A 24,161-nucleotide genomic window follows, 5' to 3' on the forward strand; every position below is an offset into this window, starting at 1 on the left:
GCACACACGCTGGTATTTACAGTTGTTTCATGGACGCTGGCCAGTCCACAAGCAGACCACTCATATGGGGAGCACCAAATGAGTTCCATCCACTGTTCTTTTACGAACTTTTAATGCCTCATGAAGACGGGAGGATCTCTTCCAAGTGCAACCTGGTCACATCAGGGCACATTCAGCAGCAGAAATCTGTTTCCAGTACAGTCCTTGGTATGGCTAAATTCCACAGTCCCTTTTTCAGCAGTCAAAAATCCATGATAAATTCTGTACAACACTGCAGTCAATAACAGCAGCACCAGACAGTATATTAATTTCTTTACCATAAAGCTGTGTGTAATTATAACTTTCTATGTGTGGTGTTATCAAAAGCATCACTGAATTTCTAAATATCAGATGTTTATGTCTGAGTAAATACATTGCTGTACAAGGTCTTTGACATGCAGGTCATGCTCTAGGACTTAGGAATATAAAGTAGTACTTGTTATGTGGCCAATCATAAAAGTGGCAATTATCTTCCTAACTGAAAATAAACATGAGCATTAGGAATTAGCAGTCTCTAGGATCCTAAATGCCTCAGAAATATTGTTTATCTCTCAATTTATAGTATGACATTTTTCCTCCCTCTCATGCCCAGTACACCAGACACACTACTGCTATTGCATTTGTAGGGATGTGTAAACAGAATTTCTTCCACTTGGACTGAATAAGACACCCTGGGGGTTTCATTGGAGTGAACAAGCAGAGAGGCTTGTTCCAAGTAACCAAAGAAGGCAAGGGGCAGGGGAGAAGACCCAGTACTAAAATCATGAACACCTTATCAAGGCATTTCTGTGCTTCATGGAGACAGATGGCATATACACTTAAGACAGGGAGCTAAGACAAACGGACAGAACAACATACAGGACAAAGCACCTGATTAAATACTGCCTGAAAATCTGATTAATCCCGTGAGTCAGAAATTTAAGGCTGGTCAAGAAAGCTTCCCGTGAACAACAATGCTCCTTGTTGTTTGCAAAAAAAATAATAATTAAAATAAAGGAAGGGGGTAAAAATGACAAGAGCTTTGAATGATATTTGGCACTCTGCCTCTGAAAATGATGACAAATTCTGGGATTTAAAAAAAATATATGACTCTAGTACCAAGCAGCAATTCCTATCTAAACAATGCAAGCCTGGCTGGCAGTTACCTTTCTCTCATGTTTTGTGCCTTCCCCAAGCCATTAAGTAAGAGATCTGGCCTCAGCTTGCGTGTAACCAGTAATGACAACCTCTTTGCAGTTATCTGTGTGCAAACAACCAGAGATATTCAGAACTCCAATACAGCATTTTGGAACAAAAGTAAATCAATCAAGAAATTAAATCTTTTAAAACAAATATTTTTTTCAAAGAATAAGAAAAAAAATATGTCAGGGAGAAACTCGCCCTCCATGCCCCACAATTCAACATGCAGAACAGTCGACCAGTACTTTCACATCAGCAGGATGGTTCAATGCAAGTACACATATCCCGAGCCATCCATGGTCCCCGAACTTTGTGACATTGCTTTCAGGTGATAGAGACAACATGGTCCATGCAAATGAGCTGACCAAAGTCATGTTGTGAGCAATCAAAATAGAATCCCAGACATCTTCAGAATGGTTTAGAGAGTCACAAGAAATGAAGTTCCCATGAAGTGGTTGGCATTTGGAAGCACACTGGTTTAAATATATCTCCCTGAAGATATGTTTATGTATTAGGGTACTGGCCAATATCTGATGCTATCTGTCATTTTATTGCAAAAGGAGATCAGGGCAATTAATATGGAGAAGTAGTAGCACTACCAGGATAAGATTCATTTAAAGCCAGGATAAGATTTGTTGGCTACCCAAATGGCATTTCTGATTTCAGATAGTAGTATCATGCAGGATTGGTACTGTATTAATGGAGCTTGGAGTAAGTCTATGTTTAATTATTTCCATTATGGGATAAACAGTACTTGAATTAAGACAATTAAGCCGACTGATGCAGTTTGGTTTACAAGATAGATGGGATGGGAGATCGAGAGCGCCTCAGAGGACAAGGAGAGTTGTAGGGTGATGTTACTGGAGAGAGCCTCAGAGCATTGCCTGCCAAGCCCGCTATGTTGTTTAAGCTTCGGGATTTTTCATATCCTTTTATGAAAAAATGCACAGACATCAGTTGAATTCAACCAGAAAATAGACAAAGACAAACAATATCATGCAGGGTAATCAAAAGTGCTATTTTTGAGCTCAAAGAATTTGTTTACAAAGAATTCAATATTGAGACAATTTACAACTCTAAAAAAAAAAAAAATGAAGCTCACTGTAGTTGTCACTTCCAAAAGATTAAACCAGCTATCACAAATTACTGTTGCAATACTTCAAAATCTATTCGTTCGCAGATTACAGTCTGTATTGATGTAATTTTGGCATACACAATATCAGAAAGCTTTTAAGAATCAGGCAAAGCAACTTAAGTAAGATATAAATTTGGCAAATATTTTTAAATTTCAGAATATGTTCCTTAAAAAAAAAATGAGCTATTTTTTCTCTTTTCACTTTTTATTATTACTAAGCTAATAAAGCATGCTTAACTTTAAGTGGACAACTCTTTTCCAGCATATTTAATCTTCCAGCCTTATGGGGTTAAAAGGATGATTCCTAAATAATGGTTTTTAATGCCATTATCTAGATGATGTAGAATGAATGCCCATTTCTAATCCCTTGTATTTAAAAAAAAAAGTAAAAAAAAAAAAAAAGAAAAGAAATGAATATAAATTGAGTCATAATTTTAGTAAATTAAAGTCTGATTTTGATTATATATTTTCAGCTGACTCTCCCCTGCCAGGAATTGAGAACAATTTGATCTTAATCCACCTTTTCTTTCTATTATCGTGCATTCTAATCTTTTGTTCATGATCATCATGAATTTACAGAATGAAAGATACTTCCCACAAGCTCTAACCTATTGATTTGCCTTAGCTACTCAAGCAACACCCCATCAAGGTCACCTTTGGAAGGATTCATATATTGCAGTATTTTTTATTAGGAAAGATTAGAGGCAGGTAAATGAGGAAGGGAGTACCTAGTATAAAGTTAGAAGTAAAATTGTCTTAAAAGCCAGGCAACTATTAACTGAAAAAGTAGTTATACTATACAGCTTAGCAAATAAATGTTCTGACAGCTCCACTGAAAAAAGTGTTGTAGATAGGAAAACTAAATAGCTCTACTGTGGGGTAAGATCGGAATAATAGGAACCTCTCCCTACATATACACCCACAAACTTTCAGCAGATTAGATGTCTTCTTTGATATTTTGTAGATGGAAATTTATGTCCTCCATTAACTACAATGAAGTTCTCTAGGACATAATTTCTGCTAATTATCTGCCTATATATTTTGTTAGTATTTTGAGCTATAAAGCATGGGAGGTGGTATATATTTCGTTCTCCTTTGGTAGCTAATGGAGTAGTTAATGGGAGAATGTCTTAAATAATTAAAAAGGAATTGCAAGTCATTTTTTCTTACATAGGGATCTTCACGTGCCTGGAGGGCTAGTTATCACTACTCTTCTGTAATGCGATTGGAAATATAACTGGAAATTGTAGAAAGAATAATTTATACAAGTTGACTTGGATTTTTAGTGTAACCGAAAAATGTAAACTAGACTATAAACATTGATTGGTTTTGATTAAAAGCAAACTAGTGAATATGTATGAAACAAAGAGGTTGTTAACAACTAAAATTCATCCTTATAAAAATGTACCTTTTGTCCTCACTGTCACCATGTTCTCTATAAGACTTCCAAAAAGGTAAAAAATCTGTTTGACAATTTACATTAATCATGCTAGTTACATGTAAATCTTGGTTGCCATTCTCAATGTTTACTTTTCTGAATTATAGTTATTAATATAAATATTATTTATTCTATTTATAGGTCTTTTATTTTTAATAACTATGATTTCAATGTCCATTTGAGAAGGCTTCCCTTATAATTTAGTAACAAGTATTTAATTAGTAAAATTATAAGTTATTCATATAAATATATTGTTCCTTTATTCTGGAGGTTCATTTATGAACAGAAAATTTGATAAAATTTTGCCTTATCAAACTTCTACTGAATGGAATGACTAAAAATATAATTCATGAGAATAAACAATGTTGAACCCAATACATGGTATACACTTTATACAGCTTTTAAGAGCACATATTAGTTTGGGACAGTATTGAAACTTCCTATTCATGTACTATCAATGGGTATGTTTGTGTTCATGTAAAATGATTTCATAAAACTACTATATAAATAAAAACACAGGTTCTAAGTTTTGGGAGTTTACTCTTTTAGGGAATCCACATGTTTTCTTAATGTATGCCCAACTACATTTACATTTGTTGATAGAAAAATAATACAATGGGAATCCAGTCATTTATCTCATGTACATAGGGGAGAATTTTCATAACTCTAAAATCAGGTTAAGGTAGAAACCAATTTGAAAGGCCAGGAAGAAATCATATAGGAAATAAATATCTGAGTAGGAGTAATAGGAGACATCTCTAATCTACATAAAGGAAAAAGGAGAAGAAATGAATGGATTTCTAATAGACATGACAAAATAAGACACTGAGAAGATTAAGTGAAATTAGCCAGAAATGTTATCAGACCTAGGAAAAGAACACAAATCTGCAAAAGAATTGGGCAAGAATGAAAACGAAGTTGATTATGGTGAGAAATGACAAAGAATAAAAAGCTCATAGATGAGTTTTCAAAGATGTTCTCACTGATAGAATTTGTATTTGTGAAATAAGATTGAATGTATAGTTTTCTCATATAAACTGAATATCTTATGAATTGCTTTGCTCATGAAAGTTTGCTATTTTATGGAAAAACTATATTTATATAGTGCTTTATAACTTGCAGTCTTTTTTCAAATGTGATCCCCTTTGACAGTTTAAAATTCAAAATATTTTCTAACCTAGAAAAAAAAATTCTATCTAGATCCTTAAACATGTAACCCTAGTATAAATATTGCATGTGATACTTTATTGAATGATGCTCAAAATGCACATAAATCTAACCACATATTACATAAAAATACATATATACATATATAAGTATATATGTATATACACGTATAGTGATTTAAGATTACAATGCACTTAAAATACTATGTTCTATATTATTAGTTAGATATTATTATTTAATATATGTACATATATTTTGCTCAAATACTATGACAGAATATTAACTATCTTTATAAAATATTTAAAAATTGTTGTAACATGATATTTAAATGTAAAATAGCAAAAAATCAAATAAATCTATTAAGATGATTGAAATACATTTTGGTGCAAGGGATAGAGGTAGAGATTGAAAGTTCTTAGAATGAAGAAGGATTTAAAATATTACATATTAAAGAAACAAAAGAAGAGTCCTTTGTCTTCTCTTTCACGACTCACAGGTATGGAGACAGAAAGAACAATGTAAAGTGCTCAGAAGAAATGAAAGAGAAGCACAACATGGGTAATGAGCTATTTCAAAGAAAGCAGTCATCACAAAATAAATATTTTAGGCTTAAAATGGTAAAGTATTCAATAGGAAGAAACTGCAATGAATAGCAAATAAGCACAATATTTTAAAAATGCACTTGCACTAACGTGAAAGTTTTGGAGTGGCTTTTCGTTCAAATTCAGTCAACTGCATAAGAAATTATTATTTCTTCATAAGAAATTAATAGTTCTTTCTCTATTCTGTCAATAAACAGAGAAAAATAACCATGACACTAAAGCCACTGGAATTCTCAAAGCAGGAGGTAATCTAAGAGCATACCAGCACTTTGACAATGGTGGGTTATAAGTGTCACAAAACTATTTCTTAAGGAGAAGAAAAGGGTCCAATTGTTGGTTCGTAAAATTTACTAAAACAAAAACAAAGACAAAAACTAGCACCTAAGGAATAGTCATAGATGCCTGGCACAATCTAGGGAAATGAAACTGTGCTGGAGTGGAGCTTCAGTATCTTGTTATATTCCTTAACAAAGATGTCTGTCCGATACAATGTATTCATTCAACAAATATTTATTAAGTATCTTCTATGTGCCACGTACTGTTCAGTGTCAATTAAAAAAATAATAAACTTAGAATTATTACTGCCCTGAAGAAAAATTCCATCAATACATTTTGTAAGTACACAAGTAGCCTTTCCAGTGATTGGGTATATTGTTCTATATGGCTGAGGATCTTGTACCTTAGCAACCTTCTGACATTCAGGTAAACCACTAGGAAAAGTGGCCCAAATACTGGATAAGAGACAACTAGAGTACGTTTAATGTTTTACTTTGAAAAAAGCTTTATTATTGTTTTAAATTATTAATTACTTATCAAATATATGCATAGTGTCAACTAGTGAGTTTAATTCATTGTAGGAAAAAAGATAACTTTTAAAGACTGCTGAATCCATTGTATTAAAGTAATTAGACGAGTGACTTAATTTTTAAATACTTCATTACAATTCTGCCCATAGACAAATGAAAAAACAAAATGTAAAAAAAAAAAGAAGGGTGAAATGCCTTTTAGATATGACAATCAAGTCGGCTGTTATGATATGTATTTTTAAATGTTTATAAAGAGAGAAGATATGATGAGGAAAAGAGCACCATGATTGCACAGTTGCTCCTAGAAAATGATGAAAGAGCATTTTACAGCACTCCATATATTTGCAGCATTTAATTGCTAAGTCACCTGTTAGGATCTGATTAAATGCATGCCTACCTTTCCTGATCCCTCCATCAGAAGCACACGTGTAATCACCTGTCGTCAGTAGGAAACATGTTTCCCCTCTTCTGTGTTTGTCTCTGGTACTAGAGCGTCTGATGGGGAGCCTTTCTGGGGGTGATAATGGCGGCTCACTTCCTGTACTGTCGTCACCTGATAACACTGGTCACAGCACCATGCCCATTGACAGACAGTGATGGATGAGGAAATGAGACAGTACAAAGAGTTTACGCCAAATGTCCATAGTACAGTCACTCGATATACAAAACACAATAATCACATCATGATAAGAAAAAGAATTTTCATCACTCATTACAAAAATTTATGTGGAGCAAAATGGAAATGTACTGAAAAGGAGAGAAATGTTGTTTGGGAAATTTTAACTTCATTTTGGATTTTATCTAATAGGACAATAACTTTTACAAAATTAATGTGAATTCAAAATAAGTGTGATAATGAAGTAGCACACAAGTTAATATCTTTCCATTTTTGACATGTTATCTAGTTAATGCAAATAGACATCTTTGAAAGTGGAGCCTACTGAAGGAAAAACTCCTAAGTAAATATTTGTCTTTGCAGTGCTTTAAGACGCATGCTTTTATTATTTTCTGAAAGTAATTTTCCCCAATAAATTGTAATGAAAATAATCCTGAAGTTCACAAACTTCATGTCCAGGTTCTCTATTTTGAGGTGACATAATATTTTTGAGCATACCAGTGGAAAAAGATCAACTTCTCAAATGCCCTTGAAACAACTGTTTACTTCTATATGTTTTTGCCAAAGACTTTCACATCCTATCAGCCTAGATACTAACTTATAACAATGTTTGCCCAGGCTGAGAGTGTGTCCTCATTTCCATGCCCTTCATACGGGCTCTGCGCAAGTACGTGAGAGCAGTCTAATGAGAGCAGTAACACCAACTAAATTTCATCTTTCATAAAGACATTCCTGGCGTAACAATTCTCAGATACATATTGACAGAATTTGCAAAACAATCTACTAAATAAACATAAGGACTGCAAATAAAATCTTTGAAAAAGCAGTTCAGTTCCAGCCAGTTTTTTTTTTTTCCATGTACCCCATAATAACTTTTGGAAGCTAAGGAGGGAACCTGTGAAAATGTCACTTGCCTTTTCTGTTTGTTTGTTTCCTTGCTTGCTTTGTTTAATTGTTGTTATTTCTAAATAACGCAAAATTATTCACATGGGATTCTAGTAAGTCATTTTTCTACAAGAAAAAGATCAAACCTATCTAAGTTATAGGGAATGCATATACCTTAACTTTTCATAGTGGACAAAATCTAAATTGTGTAAACTACAAAATATTTCATCTGTAGTAGACATAATAGACTAGAGATGACACTATTGACTATCACTTTGGCAAACTGAATGTCAACCTACAATCAACCCTAGATTATTTATGACAATAGAGAGGAGTAGCAATTCAACTAATTCAAGCAGTAAATCATCCAAAACTGAGTTCTGGGAGGGAACAAAGCCCAATGCAGAGTGCATAAAAAAGGAAATCCACAGAGAAATTCAACCTTGCCATTGATTGGCCAAAGCAGATCATCTAGCCCCTGAATAATGTTGGGCTGATTATATTACATAGCACCTTACCCAATCCAAAGGGATTATATTGAAATATCCTAATTTAAGAATAATGAAAACTTAATGAACCCTCCGTAATATTACTGAGGAAGCTATTTACTTTGAAAAGGGACATCTTACATATCACCTCTTTGGTGTTTAGGCCTTTGAAATGTAAACGTCCATTCTTCTTACATATCTTCTTCTTGTGAATTAGGTTAAAATGCATGGCCCCATGTGGCAGAGATAAAACTGAGACAAACACGCCAAGCCAAATGATATGGAGATCAACATTTTGAGAATGAAGGATGGAAAATGTCCAGTATCGTACCATCACATCGTGCAGGGAAACAAAGAAACATTGGCACAAAAGCAACAAACAGGCAAAAGAAAATATTGGTACCATCAGCAAAGGGCATTCCCACTAAAGCAGGAGAGCTCTATAGCCAGCTATGCAGACTTCTACTTAGGATTCATTTAGAAAAGCTATAATCTAGCTATCTACAAGCCTGACACAAACAAATTTTTTGTGAAGGGGTAGAATGGAAAACTCATGAAAATTTGCGGAAAATGAGAATGCTTGCCTTCTATTTCAGGGACATACTGGTCTATAAAGTATTTAATGGCATGCATTTGAAATCGTGCCTTACCTGATCTGTTATGTTCCGGAAGCCGATTGTCTTTGCCCAGACACGTGTCACCCTGTGTGCTATTACAGGCCATATTTAATTCTGTCTTGCAAAATGTAGGCGAGGTTGCCTGAGGGGCAGGAGGGATGTGCTTCTTTCTTTTTCTTGGAAGTTTCTGCTTCGCCATTGCCAAGGAGTAGTACATTCCAAAATTGTTGACAATGACAGGCACCGGCATGGCTATTGTCAGTACTCCAGCCAGAGCACACAGGGCTCCCACAAGCATCCCTGACCACGTTTGGGGGTACATATCTCCATAGCCCAAGGTAGTCATGGTCACTACAGCCCACCAGAACCCAATAGGAATGTTTTTGAACTGCGTGTGCTCACTAGCTGAAGGGTCATTGGGTTGAGCTCCTACTCTCTCCGCATAGTAGATCATAGTAGCAAATATCAAAACTCCTAGAGCCAGGAAGATGATCAGCAGCAAAAATTCATTAGTACTTGCTCGAAGCGTGTGTCCAAGCACCCTCAGACCTACAAAATGGCGGGTGAGCTTGAAGATTCTCAGGATCCTGACAAACCTGACCACCCTGAGGAAGCCAAGTACATCTTTAGCAGCTTTGGATGACAGCCCACTGAGTCCCACCTCTAAGTAGAAGGGTAGGATGGCCACAAAGTCAATGATATTCAAGAGGTTTTTGATGAATTCAAGTTTATTGGGGGAAAAAACAATACGGACTAAAAATTCAAAAGTAAACCATACCACGCACACTCCTTCTACATACGTCAAGGCAGGATCTGTTTCGATTTCATACTGTAGAACGACACTTGTGCCATTGATGACTGGTTCTGTCTTGTTTTTAACAATATTGAAAGCTTCGTGTGTCTCCAGGCAAAAAGTTGTGATTGAAACCAGGATGAAGAATAAAGAAGCAAAAGCAATAAACTGTAGAGAAAAAAAAAAAAAAGAAATAAAAGAAGAAACACAGAGTGATCTAAACATAATATATTTCAATCCAAATCTAAATGTATCAATTCCTGTAGTAGAAAAAGTATAAACATATATTTGAAGATTTCACTTGGCATGTTTCTCAAGTGTAAGAAGACGTGTAGGGAACATTCATTAGAGTTGCACTGATGATATGTTTCAAGTTCTGTTTTCAGCTTATATAGGCAAAAAGTTTTGATTTATGTTGGAAAATAATTTGACTCTTTTGTGTAAGACACTATACCTGTGAAAAGAGCATAAAAATCCTTGCAAAAGAATGTTAAAGGGCAACAGGCTGAAAAAAAAATAAATGTAGACAATGGCTCCAGATATTTTTTACCATCCTAGAGATCTTCACATATTAGATCAAGATTTACAACCATAAATAAAAGGTACAGTCCACACTGATAGAAATTTGGTAGCCACCCATATTTAACTGTAGGTTTCTTCTATAATGTTCAGATTGTCATGAGGTATGAACATGAAAAAAAAAAATTTGAGCTATGTTACCATTTATATTATATCAACTCAAGGCAGAGTCTTGTCCAAAAAAGCAAATCTAGGAAGAGGAGGCATCGAGACTGAAGAGAGAGAAAGAGTTAAGGAACAAATTAAAAGGCAGTCTCCTTCCTGTCCTGAAAAAGAACTCCAAATGTTAAAGTAATATGTTATAAAGTTGCAGGATTTTTTTTAAATTCAACATTTCTTTGGTCAATAATATATGAATACACACCTACTAATACAGAATAATAATAAAAGCTCTCACTTATATAGTTCTTACTAGCGCCAGACAGTCTTCAAAGCAATTTACGTAATTAACTCACGTCAACACTCATAACAACACTACACCAACACGTTTTACAGTCATAGAGTTTGTCACTTCTCCAAAGTCATAAGATTACAAAGTGATAGACCTGAGACACTAACTTGGTAAGTTTTGCCCCCAATTCTGTTCCCATAACTACCAAACTCTCAAATGTAGAATACAAATATGTTGAAACCTTTATTTATCTTGGGATCACATACTTCTTAATATTAAAGATCTGAAAACTTGAAACCCAGTTGTTTTAGTAAATGGCACTGTTGCCATTTGTCACCACCAGAGGCTTTCAAAGAAGCTGGCAGATTTCTGGTGCTCTCTGATAACGTTCTTAGATTGAGCATGCTTAATGAATACCAAGAGACTATTCCTTGAATGTCTAAACAAATGAATTATTCAGCAGGAGGAGGTCATCAGTCAAGTGGAGGGAGGCCATTATTTAGAAATAATAGGGTATATCCCAAACCCAAAGCTCTTCCCTAATATTCTGCATCTCAACCATGACACTGAAAAGATCTAAGTTTCAAGAAGAGATTGAAACCACCTCTTTTTTTGCCCCTGGTTGATCTTCAATGGACGAGATACACAGATCTCGCCAAATACATAAGAGATACACAAAAAGACTAAAAAAAAAAAAAAAACTTTGGCCTGAGATTATCTGCTTTAAAGAACTACACAAATACCTGTGAATAAACAAAGCAACGGAATAGTTTCTAAATATACACAATTCTAAGACACTAAACTTTAGAAACCAAAAGTTGTCTGTGTTTATGTCATTGGAACTTGCATTTATAAATATTTTTTTAGCATAATTTAAAGAACTACATGATGATTTTTGTATTTGTATTATTCTTCATTGTAATCTTTATAACTCAGTATATCTTTAGCTTTTAAAGACTTTGTAAATCTGCTGGAGTGTGATAGTACTATAATCGGAAACTAAAAAGAGTATAAAGAATGGAAACAAACTTTGATATTCCTGGAAATATACAACATTCATCTTAGAAGTACCTCATTATTTTGCTTAAAAATCAGCTTGATAGGTCATTTTTTATTTATAAAGGCTAAGGACACTAGGTATGGTCTAGAACAAGAGTTGTAACTGAGAACCAAAGTATGCTTCATAATAACATGGTAGGAAATTGGAAGTTGGCCTCTATCAGCCTGCAAGTGAGGACCTTGGAAGGAAGTTGAATTCTGAAGAGAAGGAAGTGGAAAATGTCTCTAAAGTGAAGGAGGAGAGGTCCATAATATGAGCACAAACAGTTGAGAAATCCCCCCACAGGTACAGCAGCAGAACTTTGGGAGACCAATGGAGAATATTAAATTCTAAGATGATGCTTGCTCTGTTAGGCCTTCAACAAAAGGTGGTTGTACAAAACAGCTTGGTGTTGAAGGTGCTTTGAGTAATGAAGGCATTGGACCATGGGAGAACAAAAAGAGGACATCAGTCAACCACGAGAGGCAAAATACGTACTGAGATTCAAAACCATAAGAGAGTAACAAATAAAAGTAAAACGTAATAAGGAGAAATGCAGCTCCCAATAAAGTCCTTGGAGATATTGGGAGACAGAGCTTCCCATGGAATGAAGAATAGCGTCTCAGTTTATTAGGAACTTAGTTTGAGTATCAAATGAAAGGGTGACTCCAGAAACCTTGAAGATCTAGAATTATCCAGAGGCCACATTTGGATTCCTTTAGCAAGGAACTTGTGTACTTTACCTGAACTTAAATCTAAGAGTCTTGGATATAGAAAATGTCTTCTTTTGTTCCTGACTCACTGAGTTAAGCCGAGATGGGTAAATATGAGGTTAGATTGAATAATATTTTTTAAAAATTAAAAAGGAAATAAATGGGGAAAAAGAAGGTTTTATTTGTTTTTCCTCTTCACTGAACTGGGAACTGTTTAAGGACTGGAATGATGTCATATTCATTTCTGTACCTCCTGCTTCTGTCACAGTAGTTAGTATTTAGTATGGCTGGATGGAAGAATAGAAGGATGGAAAAATTAATAAAAGAATGAATAAATTAACAAAATAAGGTAGACTATATTCTAATGAGGATAAAAATGATGTGAAAAAAGGAAATAACAGAAATGAAAAATGAAAGTCCGCATATTGAAGCAAAAAAGCCAAATTTACAGCTGAAGCAAACTGAATTGGCTCACAGGTCCAAATGTTGCCAATGTTAGCTTCCATTCATTCTGTTAATGAAGTTTGTATCTTACCAGGGAGTTGGGGAAGAAACTTATACTGCCATCTTTCTCTTCCTTTTCCCCTGTGATAAGACCACAGACTCCTACAAGCATTAAATGAAAATAAAAAGAGGCATGTTAAATACTAATTAAAATGTTAGAAAGCTTTCCAGACAAAATGTAGCATGTTGACTGAATTCACAGAACTGATATTTCACCCAAGGCAGTTTCAGACGGGGAATATCCTACTAAAATATTGGCTTGTGCGTCCAGTGAGTAGTTACTTTTTCTCCATAAGCTCAGTGCCCATGCTTAGCAACATAGAGTGCCCCAAACTCTCTCTCTCTCTCCCTTTTTTTTCCAATTAGCAATTATGGAGTAGAAGTCCTCAGAGTCCAGATTCTACATAGAAGGTATTAGGTCAATCAACCTCGAAGCAAACATTCAAGTAGAATCTCCAGGTATATATAATAGGCTGAGAGAAACAGGGGGAAAGTGTGGTATATTTTTATGTTTCATCATTTTCTCTTTCAGGTTAGCATTAAAATATATGTAACTGAACTCAACAACTAACATTCTCTAACACCATACACAAAAATAAACTCAGAATGGATTAAAAACCTAAATGTAAGGCCAGATACTATGAAACTCCTAGAGGAAAACATAGGCAGAACATTTTATTTTTTTATTAGAACTATTCTTTTTTTCTTCTAGTTTTATTGAGATATAATTGAAGAACACTCTTTGACATAAATCACTGCAATATTTTTTTGGATCCATGCTAATGTAAAGGAAATAAAAGCATAAATAAACAAATAGGACCTAATTAAACTTAAAAGCTTTTGCACAGCAAAGGAAACCATTGACAAAACGAAAAGATGACCTAATGAATGGGAGAAGGTACTTACAAAAGATATGAACAATAAAGGATTAATATCTTACATATATAAACAACTCCTACAACTCAACATAGAAAAAACAAACAACTCAATTTAAAAATGGGCAGAAAAACTGAATAGACATTTTTCCAAAGAGAAAATGCAGATGGGTAACAGGCACATGAAAAGATGATCAACATCACTAATCATCAGGGAAATGCAAATCAAAACCACATGAAATATCACCTCACACCTGTCAGAATGGCTACCATCAAAACACAAATAACAAGTGTTGGGAAGGATGTGGAGAAAAGGGAACCCTTGTATATTGTTGGTGGGAATGTAAATGGGTGCAGCTGCAGTGGAAAACAGTGGAGGTTTCTCAAAAAACTAAAAATAGAACTATCATATGACTCAGCAATTCCATTCCTGGATATATATCCAAAAAAAAGAAAACCCAAAACATTAATTCAAAAAGATACATGCACCCCAATGTTCATAGCAGCGTTATTTACCATTGCCAAGATATGGAAGCAACCTAAGTGTCCATCAACAGATGAATGGATAAAGAAGATGTGGTGTAGAGATACACACACACACACACACACACACACACACACACACAATAGAATACTACTCAGCCATAAAAAAGAATAAAATTTTGCCATTTGCAAAAACATGGGTGGTCTTATAGGGCATTATGCTAAGTGAAATAAGTAAAACAGAGAAAGACAAATACTATATGATACCACTTATATGTCAAATCTAAAAAATTCAACTAGTGAATATAAAAAAACAGAAGCAGACTCACAGATATAAAGAACAGACTAGTGGTTACCAGTGGGGAGAGGAAGGGGGGAGGGGCAATATATAGGGGTAGGGATCAAGAACTACAAACTATTAGGTATAAAATAAGCAACAAAGATATACTGTATAATACAGGGAATATAGGCAATATTTTATAATAATTGTAAATGGGTATAAACTTAAAAAAGTGTGAATCACTATATTGTACACCTGTAACTTATATAATATTGTACAGCAACTATACTTCAATAATAAATAGCTAGCTAGCTAAATAAATAAAAATAAAATTGAACTCAATAACTAATTCAAAAGCTCCAGAACTTACAAACATAATGAGAACAAGACTCATTAAGTGACCCTTCTCCATGCTTCCCTAGCCCAGGATCACTGATGATATTGTAGCAATTTTCACACACTTTTGTTACTGATTCTACATGCCCACAAGTTCTTCAAAGAGAAGAATTTAACATCTATCCTTAGAGCCAAGGACAAGGCCTAACCCATGACAAGAAGTAGGTGCTCAGTTCTTCTGAAATTAGTAAAGCAGCACTTTTAAAAATATTTATTTGTTACATAAAAATTCTGTTGGCCACAACATGGAATCTCTCTTTAAAAGTCACTTCTTATCAATTCACAGTCAGAAATATGGACCTTCATTGCAAAACTTAAAGGGAGAAAAAATCTGAAGAAAAATTAAATTCACCTCTATTTTTTAATGAAAGTCAATGAGATAATTTAATACTTGGAAATAAACTATGAGAAGATTTTTAAGACAAGTTACTTAAACATATGCTAAGGAATTTGTTTTCACAATCCCACATGAGGTACACCTGTTTTTAGTTTGTATTTCGAGAGCTTAAATGAAATCAATACACGAGAAGAGCAAGGACTTCCAATGATGAAGTATCAGAGCGCATAGTGCCTCCTGATCCAAAACCTCCACTTTTAGAAATTTACTCGGGTAAAATATGTATATAAAAGTACAAGGATATATGTAGGGCATTAATTTAAGCATTACTTGTACCCGAAGAGACCCAGAAAAATGTAAATATTCCTAGTCATTGTATTGTCATAAAATCGCATCACAAAGAATGATGTAGTTCAATACATACTGACACAGAATGATCACTAATGAAACATATTAAACAACAACAAGTGGCTCATAGTAAATACTAAGTATCTGATTCTATTCTAAATGGCTGTGGCACAACAATACACAGAGTCCAATCCCATTTCTTTCTTTATGTACAACTAGTGTATGCAAATAAATAGAAACACTATATTCTCAGCAGTGGTGATGTCTGGGTATAAGAATGGCCTCAGGTGAGTGTGTTGCTAATGGAGAATCATAACTGATTTTATAAATGCCTGCAAAGTTTACATGTTTCACAAAATTTTTATCATGTATTTTAAGTTTAATTTTAAAACAAAATTCAAAGAAAGTAATGACCAAGAGAGGATACCTGGATCTTCATTCTCAATGACCATTAAGCTGATTTTATTTGTCCATAGAAATTATACATTTGCAAATTTTCTTCTTTTCTACAGCACCTGAAACTCAGCAGATGCTCTTAATTATGTACTATTCAAGTCCCTTGTACTACTTTTGCCGTAATTAACAAGTGTGGTGGTGGTTACAGAAATGTGGTCTCTAGAGAGAGAAAAAGTCTCTTTCATTAGTAAGTCTATCCTCAAAGGCCAACCAAACAGGGAAAACTAGAGACCAGTGTCTGCTGGTTCCATGCAGAGTTGACAATTACTTTGACTTCTTTTGAAGCTGGTAAAATCAATTTCTCTTCATCCAAGTTTCACCATTTAAAAGCAGTTCCACAAACTTAACTGCATTTATTGTACTGAATTAGATTGAAGAAAGCTGATCACATACATGGTTACTAAACTCAGAAATCAGTGAAGAAGATTAAGCTACAGGTAACTGTACATAATCATGTGTGTGTTTATAACAAGTTATATGTTTTATGTCTATATCTACATATAAAATGTGTTATATGTATGGATATATGTGTATTATACACAGTAGGTATAGATTAAATATAGACACAAATATATTATATAGATAGGCATAGAAACAGACAAAAAACCCAAAAGACATAGAACAATATAAGATTTAGATTCTGTAAATCAAGAAAATATACCCCAATATTTCTTTTGGCTACTGAGACTTATGTGGCCCCTAATAAATATCTTCAATCATGTTTTTGGTACCTTTATCCAATATATATACCATTCTCCTACATTTTTTTTTTCTATGTCATAGACTGATTTCATTGAAATTTTAGTTGTTTGTTTACAGTCAAGGCCTATCCACTCACACCCAAGTATAATTTTCCAGGATACAGGCAAGAGAGGCCTGTACATAATATTAGTTTTATCATATTGGATTGTTATATTCAAAGTTAGGGAACTAGAATTAAAAGTCATCAAATATGAATATACAATATCATTTACTTCTCTAAGTCTCACAATGAAATGTAAAGTGTACAATTAACATACTTCATGAAAATAATTTTTATAACTGTTTCATTAGACTGAAGAAAAATTCTATACCTTTTGAGTCATAAGAATAACAGATTATATATAGTCATTTCACACCATAAACATGAATTGTATACCCTAAATTCCAATTATTGAAAACTCTCCCCAAACCAAATTTTCCATCTTTAGCATATATTAATTTGTCTTAAATTTATTTTTTAAATGATTCAGTTTGTCTTGAAATGATATGATGTACACCACCATGATCTAGGATTTTACATAGGGGGCACATTTTAAGCCCTATGTACCCCAGTATATCTTTCCTTAGACTAACAATTACTTTCCAAAATGAATTATTTAAGGATCCTTGATTTTACTCAGTTGAAAGTGAGAGAGATTAAGGGAGGATTAGTTGAAGGTGAAGGGAGGTGACTAGCTTTCAAACACCTGCCAAAGATTCACTGACTCATAAATCTGTTTCTTTCAACACTATGGTGCTGTGGTTAAAACACACTCTACCCAGTGACATGAATGGCTGTCTACCCTGCAGTGTCACCTCTGCTGTACATCACAGAGTGTCTCAAGCTTCGGTCTCAAATACATTGTTCTCTTTTTGCCATATCTGCTTGCTCAGTAATTCTTTCTATAAACGGGACCTGTGCCAAGGTAACTGGGTCCTGAGAGTCTTCCAAGCCCAGGCATAGCTCCAATGGATCTGGCCGTTCCACAAACAGATTAACATATTTGTTAGGGCTTTAGTATTCCCTCCTCCTCAAGATGATTTTTTTTTTAGTGGACATCTGCTCTTCCTTGCTACAAAGCCTGTGTCAGGACCTTCCAGTCCACTCTAGTCTACCTCCACAGGTATCCCTATGTGGATAGAGGACACTAGAGTTTCAGTTCCTCCTCTACCTGAAGATCTTGGGCATCTTGCAAATAGTTCAAATTCTTCCCAGAGGGCAGAGGCAAATTTTCTATATTCCACAAAACAAAAGCCTATGTGTAACTTGTAATTTCGTTACGAGACGCAGAAAACCATATTTAAAATCAGGAGGGGATTGATTGGCTGTGTAATTGGAAACCCAGTAGGGTCGACCTTAATGCTGCTTGCCTTAGCGATTTAACTATATCAACAGCTATCAAAGTGTGGCCTGGGGACTTCTAGCGGTCCTCAGAACCTTGTTTGGGTCTACAAAATCAAAATTAGCTTTGTAATGATATTAAAATGATTTTTGCCTTTCTCATTGTCACACCAGTTTACAGGGAAGTTTTCCAGAAGCTACATGACATGTAGTATTACAACAGACTGAATGCACAAGGAGATATGAGAATCCAGACATCTTCTATTAAGTCAGACATGAAAGAGATGTGCAAAAATGTAAAACAATGCCACTCTTCTCACTTTATTTTTTCTCTTTCAGAGATGCTATTCTTTTTAAAAATTTATTTTTTATTAAAAATACATTTGCTCACATCACTGAGTTACATCCTAATCCAGGAAAATAGGTATCTCCTGACCCTTCTATATATAGCTAATAGGACCCAACAGTGACTCTATACAAGATCACAAGGTCTCCAATGTGATTTTCAATACAATTAGCTGCTTTACTAGATAAAAAACCATGCATTTGTCATATTAACACTTTTAAAGCTGTCATGAATGAACTGAACTCTAACCAAAGGAATTCTCGGTATTTACAGAAATCTGGAATAATCAGAAATATCTGCGTCCACAGTTTAAATATTGAAATCTCTGGAAATCTGGTAATCTCATCTACTTCCACAATTCCAACTGCCATCAATGCATGAGATGTCAATCTTCAGGTTATACCTTTTCTTTGTGATTTATAATCATAATTCTCCAAATCCATACAGTTCTTCAGTCTCAGTAAATTAACAAATAATATGGAGGTAATCAAAACAATGGCTCTATTAGTCCAGGTTCTCCAGAGAAACAGAATCAATAGGATATTTATAGTATATAAAAAGGGATTTATTATGAGGGATTGGCTCACAAGATTACAGAGGTTGAGAAGTCCCATGATCTACTGTCTGCCCCCTGAAGGCTTAGAAAAGCCAGTGGTGTAGTCCCAGTCCAAGCTTGATGGCCTCAGAACCAGGGCAGCCAATGATGTAAGTCCCAGTCTGAGTCTGATGGTCCAAGAACCAGGAGTGCCAATGTTCGGGGGCAGGAGAAGATAAACGCCTCTGCTCAAGCAGAGAGAACTAATTCACCCTTCTGTTTTTTTGGCCCTCAGCAGAGTGGATGATGCCCACCCTCACTGGTGAGGGGATCTTTACTCAAGTGGACGGACTCAAATGCTAATCTCTTCCAGAAACCCTCATAGACACATCCAGAAATAATGTTTTACCAGTTATCAGGGCATCCCTAGCCCAGTTAAACTGACACATGAAATTAACCATCACACTATTATACATTTTATTATTGAAGATTTTAAAGGAACTTCAAACTTTACCTGCCTAATATACTGCTCAAATCTGATCTTCCTGTTCCCTTATATTTTCTGTTATTATTATTTTTGTGTGTGTGTGGTACGCGGCCCTCTCACTGTTGCGGCATCTCCCGTTGCGGAGCACAGGCTCCGGACGCACAGGCTCAGCGGCCATGGCTCACGGGCCCAGCCGCTCTGCGGCACGTGGGATCTTCCCGGACCAGGGCACGAACCCGCGTCCCCTGAATCGGCAGGCGGACTCTCAACCACTGCACCACCAGGGAAGCCCTATTTTCTGTTACTTTGACCATCATTTACCCATTAACCAGCTTGGTACCTAGATTCCTTATTTATTTTCCCAACACCTTTGGCTGTTGAATCACTGAATTGTGTAGATTCTCAGACTTGAAATACCTCTAGTTAGTATTCTTCTCCCTTCTCTCCATTCCCAATGTCAGTGGCTTTTCTTTTAATTTTCCTTTAATTAGCTTGTCTTGGATTACTAGGAATAAGCGCTCCTTTAAGGGAACAAATGTGATTATGTCACTCATCTGCTGAAAATAATTTAATGGCTCCCAATTACAGGATAACACACAACGTTCTTAGTATGTCATTCAAGAAATTTCTTTATGTGGACCTTACACACCTTTCTGCTGTGAACCTCACCATCTTCTATGATGTACGATGCCTTTGTACATGCAGTTCTTCTGTCTGAAATACACCTCTTTGCTTTGTGTGACTGGCAAAGAACTACTTAACATTCAAGACTCAACTCAGAGATCACTTAGTCTTTGAAAGAAATCCCTGAAATCTAAGGCAAAATTAAGCACTTTCTTGTTAGGTTCCTATTCCTATCTCTACTATAGCACTTCCCTCATTTCTGTAATATTTTATTTTTTCTCCTTTGGTTGAACACAAGCTTGTGACAGCAGGAATTTTTATTCCTATTTTATGTTAATGGTACTGAGTAGTGCTTAATAAATATTGACAATAGCAGACTATGGCCACGCCAAACAAAGTTTAACACAACGTTGGTTCACTTATTTACACCCAACCACTTCCCCCAAATGGATGTTTAAGAAGGCTTATGAAAACAACAAACATAATAGATTAGGAAGAAAAGTATAAACTAAGACTAATAAGGGACTAATAAGGGAACTAATAAGGGAACAGATTGTCAGTTTGAGTGACAAGAGCAGGACAATGTCAGAGATAAGAAAAGAAAGATAATGCTTCAAGGAAGAGGGATTAACAATGCCAATTTCTGCAGAGTTCAAAGAAGATAAAAATGGAGAAAGGACTTTTGAATGAGATAATTAGGCCATCCTTAGTTTCCCTTGATTAAACACTTTTAGTGAAGAAATAGGAGAGAATCCAGATTGCAAGGGATTAACAAACTAGTGGGTGCTGAAAAGTACGAGTCGCAAACACACACACACACACACACACACACACACACACACACACACATTACTGCATTCACAAGGGTAAGCCAGTTTTATTCATAGAGATCATTACCAATTTTTAATTTTTTGGCTTTACGTGCTATAAGAATAAACAAAATGGGCCAATTCTAGAAAATATAAAAAGTTATTCAGCTAATACAGCACCAGACCATAATTCTGAAATTGTGAAGATAAGAGCTTAGTAATGAAAGCTAATACCAAATATTCCCAAGTACTATAAAACTGTCTAAATCATAGACATTTTCTATCCATAACCAATCAGCAAAATATGGTAACTACACAATTGTTTTATACTGTTTTTAACTAATTCTACCTCCCAAATCTAATTCGGTGTCCGTTGTCCTCAGAGACATCAAGAAACTAAGAAATTCCAGGCTATGCCACCAATGACAGTTTATATGATTAATAAGTGATACTTTAAAAAACTAGGGATAGTTTTAAGATGCCAAAAGCAACACTGCCTTTGTCATTTAAAAATAGCAACCAAAAAATAATAAAAATAACAATCTAAAACCAAAGCAATAATAATATTAACAGGTAAAATTCAGTGAGGGCATCTGTCCTAAAAAAATAATTTGCATCTCTTCTAATCCTGCAAACATATTGCACAGTGGATTCCACTAACCCATTTTAAAGAAAAGTGAACCGAGGTGTAGCGATTAAGGTCAAAGCTCTCTGTTTTGTAACATATATTGCTTCTCTGAATTCACCTTTTTTTCAACACAAGAATCTTAAACCCTACTGAACACAAATATTTAGAAAATAAATATTACAGTATTCCAATAAATAGCATTTTATACACATATATGCATGCAGACACTCATGCACGCACACATGCTAAACTTTTTTCAAGAATAGTGCAAAAGCAGCAAAGCCAGGAAAATGAAATTCCTAAGCTTTATTCCTGATTTATCTTATGGATCTTTATATATAGTACTTTTTCAAGGTCCTTATAAAATAACTGATATAATAACCAAATGCTGATTCTACATAAGCAAAAATAACTAAGAAAACAGGTGTCAGGATAGAAAGCAATTGTGCGTTCATTACTTGGACAAAGTCAACTATACATTTTGTTCCTAAAGTATCTAAAAATGTCTAAAACTTGCATGAATGGACATGTATGAGCTGGGTTCTCCTCCTTTACATACTTTTTTTTTTGCGGTACGCGGGCCTCTCACTGTTGTGGCCTCTCCCGTTGTGGAGCACAAGCTCCGGACGCGCAGGCTCAGTGGCCATGGCTCACGGGCCCAGCTGCTCCGCGGCATGTGGGATCTTCCCGGACCGGGTTATGAACCCGCGTCCCCTGCATCGGCAGGCGGACTCTCAACCACTGCGCCACCAGGGAAGCCCTCCTTTACATACTTTTAAAAAATATATCTTCTAGCTAGAGAAAGAAATGGTGGTTTTCACAGATTATTTAGCTCATTTCAGAGCTTCCAAAGCAAGGTTTACAGGATTTGCCCTTGATACAGAGACAACAGAAGGGAAGCTTCTGAATATTTAATAGAGCTAGAAAATCCTACAGTTAATATTCTCTTGAGCTTGCACAATGCTGACTTAGAAAGAAACCCAAAGTATCTCTTTTCCACACTGTAGAATCTTAAAAATGCTGTAAGCCCTAAAATGACACTCACAACTTGAATTGCTTTCATTCTTAAAGGTAAAACATTTCTTTTAAAATATGTGCTAAAAGTTTTAGTCAATCAGGAAAAGAGAACTGTGACTGTGCTTTAGGTTTTTGTTAACATCCCATTTTTTATTACCTTATTTCTTCTTTTTAGAACTTCAACCATTTGGCAACAGCCCAAATTTTATCTAGGTTTTGTTTTATTTTGTTCTGCTTTGTCATTTTTGTTTTGTTTTGTTTGCATCAGGGACACATTTTAGGAATACTAAGCAAATCAGCCATCTAATGCCATTTAACAGTTTTTGCATATCCAACAGGCTTTGTTGATTTTGATTTTGCAAATGTGAAAATTTCTTTAAGACAGGATAAGCTTTTGAAAGAACTAGGACTGGAGAAGGACCCCCCGTACCTAAAAGTCCGTCTCAAATGGTTATAGTAATCCTTCATGGGATGTTTTTAATGACCTACAGTTTTCTTTCTTGTCTGTTCTATAATTTTGTTGGTTGTGCAAGAGTCTAATTCAATTCAATAAATATTTCTTGTTCAACTATTAAGTTGAAGGCTCTCTGCCCTGAGATTCTGGAGAAACCACAAGTTCTTATGTACAAAGAGCATTAATCTATTTGGGGGGAAAGATAAAAAGAAACAAATGCCTCAAATAAAGGTAGAAATTGTTCATTCAATAAGAAAGAGACAAAATGTTTAAAAGTCAGCCATCCACTCACTTCAGTCTGTCTTCCATTCATATTTCTCCAATTACAGCAGCCGGCTCTTGTAGAGGTCATCAGTTGCAAGTCAGTGGCCAATTCCAATGGATATTTTTATGTTCTCACTCTCAGAATCAGTAAACACTAAAGGTCCTCTCCCTTTGAGACACTCTCACTAAATGATTTTCCACGTTCTTCTGATTTTCACCCTACTTCTCTGGACAATACTCTCAGTTTTCTTTGCTACTTCCTCTCTTCCACTTGATCTCCAAATGATAGAACAACATACAACTTGGCTCCAGATCCCTTTCTATATTTAGGCGACCTGATATGGTCCAGTGATTAAAACCTACATCCATTTGCTTCTGGTTCCAAATTTATATTCCCAGCCCTGACCTCGCTGAGCTCTAGACTGCATTCTTGCTCAGTTGCTTTCTTGTCATTGTCACTGGACATGGTGTCAAGTAGGTTCACCAAATTTTAAAATTTCTTTCCCCTCAAATCTGTTCTTCCCTTCATCTTCTTTATCTCAGTAGATGGAACACAAGTCAAAACTGAGAGGTCATCTTGGTGCCTCCCTTTCCTCCTCACTTCAGAGTCTAATTCACTAACACACTGGAATCCAAGTGACAATCATCTCTTTGGGAAATCACTACAGCCTTCTAATTAATCTCCTTGCTCCCATGCTTCCAGACATGAAAGTCATAATTATCTACTGCTATGTGAATATTACCCCGA

General features: G+C 35.2%; 1 protein-coding gene across 1 annotated transcript in view; it reads right to left on the reverse strand.

Moving 5' to 3' along the window:
* Window positions 1-228: 228 nt before the first annotated feature.
* The window catches only part of KCNC2 (potassium voltage-gated channel subfamily C member 2), a 193,119-nt gene continuing 169,186 nt past the window's right edge, over window positions 229-24,161 (reverse strand). The window contains exons 3-6 of the mRNA XM_082667009.1: window positions 9,006-9,933; window positions 6,764-6,928; window positions 1,185-1,279; window positions 229-271 (exon numbers count right to left, since the gene is read on the reverse strand). Of these exons, the coding sequence (XP_082523135.1) occupies window positions 1,218-1,279; window positions 6,764-6,928; window positions 9,006-9,933 (1,155 nt within the window). The 3' untranslated portion in view covers window positions 229-271; window positions 1,185-1,217. The remainder of the gene's footprint in view (window positions 272-1,184; window positions 1,280-6,763; window positions 6,929-9,005; window positions 9,934-24,161) is intronic.

Source organism: Grampus griseus, assembly GCF_964374135.1.
Source record: "Grampus griseus genome assembly, chromosome: 11".
Taxonomy (NCBI): domain Eukaryota; kingdom Metazoa; phylum Chordata; class Mammalia; order Artiodactyla; family Delphinidae; genus Grampus; species Grampus griseus.